General features: G+C 45.6%; 1 protein-coding gene across 1 annotated transcript in view; it reads right to left on the bottom strand.

The window, feature by feature from the left end:
- Positions 1–1,552: 1,552 nt before the first annotated feature.
- SLC25A53 (solute carrier family 25 member 53) overlaps positions 1,553–4,471 on the bottom strand; it is a 9,815-nt gene continuing 6,896 nt past the window's right edge. Inside the window, exon 2 of the mRNA XM_008704512.2 lies at positions 1,553–4,091. Within this exon, the coding sequence (XP_008702734.2) occupies positions 3,160–4,080 (921 nt within the window). The 5' untranslated portion in view covers positions 4,081–4,091 and the 3' untranslated portion in view covers positions 1,553–3,159. The remainder of the gene's footprint in view (positions 4,092–4,471) is intronic.

Raw genomic sequence — 4,471 nt, 5'->3', positions numbered from 1 at the left:
CCCCCCCCCCCCCCGAAGCCCTCAGTTTGTTTTTCAGAGTCCACAGTCTCTCATGGTTCATTCCCCCTTCTGTTTACTCCCCCTTCATTCTTCCCTTCCTTCTCCTACCGATCTTCCTGCTATTTCTTATGTTCCATAAATGAGTGAAACCATATGAGAATTGTCTTTCTCTGCTTGACTTATTTCACTTAGCATAATCTCCTCCAGTCCCGTCCATGTTGCTGCAAATGTTGAGAATTCGTTCTTTCTGATGGCTGAGTAATATTCCATTGTATATATGGACCACATCTTCTTAATCCAGTCCTCTGTTGTTGAAGGGCATCTCGGCTCCTTCCATAATTTAGCTATTGTGGACAATGCTGCTATGAACATTGGGGTGCATATGGCCCTTCTCTTCACTACGTCTGTATATAGGTGTTCTTTAAACTTGACTTATGCTGGCAACTTTTCTATAAATTTGAAAATATTTCTAGATAAGAAGTTAAAATGGAGAAAGGGACATGGATGGACACAGCGACATAAGTGGAAATCCACAGCATACTTGGGAATAAGTGAATGCATCTCTAAGATTAAAAGGTGGGGGAGTATGGTAGTTATCTCCTTTTCAGCTTAAAAACCACAGCTATAGGGACACCTGGGTGGCTCAGCAGTTAAGCATCTGCCTTCAGCTCAGGTCTTGATCCCAGGGTTCTGGGACTGAGACCCGCATCTGGCTCCTTGCTCAGCGGGGAGTCTGCTTCTACCTCTGCCCCTCCCCCACTCAGGCTTGTGCCCTCTCTCAAGTAAATAAAATATTTTTAAAAACCCACAGCCATAAGCTATGAATTTTTGTAAATATTTTCTTCCTTGTAAGAGTTAGCCTTGAAATAGAACTAGCTACTGCTCTATTTTTCCTTTCCTTGTGCAGACCTGTATTCCTTGAATCCAGAGTACATCCTACCCCGTCCAAGTCTGCACAAGGATCAGACATGGGAACTCACCTGCAGCTATTCTAGGCCAGCCACTTTCTATAGACCTTGCTGGCAAATGCATTCTGATCTCATATTGCCTACTGCTGTGTCTTTAATTTCTGTGATATATTTTTTTAAAGATTTTATGTATTTATTGACACAGAGAGACACAGCAAGAGAGGGAACACAAGCACGGGGAGTGGGAGAAGCAGGCTCCCCGCTGAGCAGGGAGCCCCATGTAGGGCTCCATCCCAGGACCCTGGGATCATGTCCTGAGCCGAAGGCAGACACTTAACCACTGAGCCACCCAGGAGCTCCTAATTTCTGTGATATTAAGTGAGGAATTCTCACGGCTAGGATCTATAATTAGGTCGTTTTAAATGACAAATTCAGTTAGGTAAGGAGGTGGAAGTGGAGGTCATTATCATTATCATCTGCAAGGGGACAACTGCAACGTATGTCATCTTGGAAATCTTCAAAGTTCCAGAGTTGAATTGAATGGAACAGTTATGCAATGTGTTTCTGTTTGTGAAACTTTAGTTCCTATGGTGTTGCTCATAGCAAACATGCCATCAATAACACAAATGCATCAAATGTTCTGGTTGAAAGTCATTTATTATTATTATTATTATTATTATTAATTATTATTATCAGCAGCAGCATCATTATCATTAGCACAAAACTAAATTCACTAACAAAAGAAAACAAAACCACACCCCAAAGGCATGTGTCTTGCTGACAGCGAGTCAATAACATTATTTTCATGTACAAGGGACAGCACCCTGAGGATAAAGATCATATCACAGCTTGATAATCAATTCAGTAATTCAGCCAACATTATTGAGCACCTAGGCACAATGGGAGATTTTAAAATGCATACAAGAATCCCTGCTTTCAAGGAGTTTTACAGTCTAGTAGGAGGTATTGAAGAACACCAACAAGAACACAGGGTCACATGAACTCAGTGACATAATGGAATCAGTGCCATGTGTGCAGTGTTCTTGGAAAGGGGAGTCACAAGAGACTAACATCACATTCAGCTGTGGGAAATCAGAAGAGTCTCCATAGAGAAGGTGGCATCTGAGCTAGGCTTTGAGGAACTGGAAGGATTTTGGCAGACTGGCATGTGAGGAAGGGGCACTGCAGGTGGAAAAATAGTGTGGGCCAAATGGGAAAGTTCATGGCATGTTCGGGGAGAGAACAGTAGCCCAGTTTCACTGGTTGTATGGGATTATGGATCTATGTAAGTGGCAGTGGTGTGATAAAATGCTCCAAGTTATATGGGGACCATATGTTGAATGGCTCCGAATGACATGCTAAGATTTCTGATCTTTTTGTCACAGTGACTGTATTTATCCACGGCAATAAAATACGCAATTATTTGTGAAGAGATATGGTCATTTCATTTCCAGATTTCCCAGGAAAACTCAAGTGGTTTCTAGGCAATTTATTGCCTTGCTATCAAAAATATCCTGGCAGATAGCACCAAGCCATCCACAGTACATTTTTCTCATGCAACTAAATCTCTTCCCTCAAAGTCTATTCTTTCCACCCATCTAGTGACAACACTTCTTCCCACTCCTCTAACCAGCCCCATCAGTTCTGGTGACATCTGATCAGTTGAGGCAAGTCTAATTTAGGGTTTCCAGGCCCAGCTGCCAGCCTGACTGAAACTAGAGCCCACAGCCCTGAGAAGTGAGAGTGGTGGTGGTAAGGAAAGTGAACAATATCATGGAAATGAGGCCATTTGAGAAGTTCTATGGAATCCACATCCTAAGCGTCAAGCTTAGTTCTTTGAAACTGGAGTCCCTCGCCCTCCACTAAGTTTGGTCCAAAGGACAACTGGAGGGATCCCAGAACTCACAGTGCCTAACTAAGGTCATCATTCATTGTTTCCTCTTACTGTCAAGGAATTCCTTAAAGGAATGACATTTCATCAGGGTTACAAGTTTTTTAAGGACCTCCTGGGTCTGAGGCTGTTGAAACTGTGGACAGACTGGAGTGACTTTCTCTTTCTGACCGAGAAACCCTGTTGGGCTTTGTCTGTGCCCAACAGGCTGGTAGTTGGGAACTTCTCCCATGCATTGGCAGTTCAAAGACGCTAAAGAATGGTTGTATTAGGTAACCAAGCCAAAGAAGTAAGCTATTTAGACTGACCTGGGAAGGCTTAGGATAAAAAAGTTGCCATAGCCACACTTCCTGCAGCTAGTCAGTCTTTCAGCTCTTTCTTGGAACACGACCTCCTCTGCAGGAAGTCATGGATAGCAGTAGTGAGGCCCCATGTCACGCTGGACCTTAGGATGACAAGGGAGCCTCCACGGTAGATCAGGAACACCTTTCGGCCCCGAGTGTCCCACACGTCCTGGGCAGAGGCCCACAGGCTTGGCATGCTCTGCCAGCCAATATGGGACTGCATATTGGCCACCAGCACAATCAGGGGATACAGAACTAGGCAGGTGATTGTTCCATTGACACTCCCAGACACTAAGGCAGGAACCCAATTGGGCAGACCTTGCTCTGCCAAGCCATCCTGGATGGGGTCCTTGAAGGAAAAATACAGAGCACTCCCCAGGCTGTTCCTGAGAAGGACAGGCCAGAAACCACGATAGTAGCCCAGTGACAGCCGCCCCCAAAGCCCATAAGAGTTGAATTCCTTCAGAATGCTGACGGTGCTGGGGAAGCGGGCTTGCTTGCGACCATCCTGGAGCACATTTTGCACCCTTTCAAAAGGGCTCAGTGCCACAGCCTCCACCACGCCAGACATGAGCCCTGCAGCCCAGCGGTGTTGCAGGGAGTGTGGCCCAACAGGAGAGAGAGAACAGAGCAGGCTATCGTAAGTCCCAAACAACAGAGTCCCTTGCAATGTCTTGGAGAGAAGAGGTGGGTATATTCCCCGGTAGAAGTATTGAGGGCCTTCATGCCAAAGCTGTTGCACAGCCTGTGACACCGCCATGGCATGGATCTGCTGCCGGAACACAACCTTATAGATAGGGAAAGTCAGAAAAGTAGACATAAAGTTGGAAACGGCCCCAAGGGCATAGGCCTGGGAGTGCCAGCTTTTCTTTCCTGGAGACTCTGCTCGTGTCCTGGGCTGAAGCTCCTTTCCAGAAGAGTGGTTCTGTTCCTCCATCCTGAAGACAACTGGGTACAGATAGAAGAAATTGGCAAGAGTGGGGAAAAAAGAGATTAGACTGACCCATTAAATTTGTTGGTGCATTTTCACTGCTTAGTTAGAAACAGAGCCTCAAGAAACTCAGCTCCAAGGAAAAAAGCAACACTTCGGGCCAGTTTCTGAGAAACAGGCACACTCTTAAGTCATCAACCTTGGGCGCCTGGGTGGCTCAGTCAGTGAAGCGTCAGCCTTTGGCTCAGGTCATGATCTCAGGGTCCTGGGATGGAGCCCCGCGTCGGGCTCCCTGGTCCTTGGGGAGTCTGCTTCTCCCTCTGCTCCTCCTCCCATTTGTTCTCTCAATCTTTCTCTCTCTCAAATAAATAAATAAATAAATAAATAAATAAATAAA

The sequence above is a fragment of the Ursus maritimus genome, assembly GCF_017311325.1.
Source record: "Ursus maritimus isolate PB19 chromosome X unlocalized genomic scaffold, ASM1731132v1 scaffold_X1, whole genome shotgun sequence".
Lineage (NCBI taxonomy): Eukaryota > Metazoa > Chordata > Mammalia > Carnivora > Ursidae > Ursus > Ursus maritimus.
Note: the sequence above shows the minus strand (reverse complement) of the source record. Positions and strands in the feature narration are given on the sequence as shown.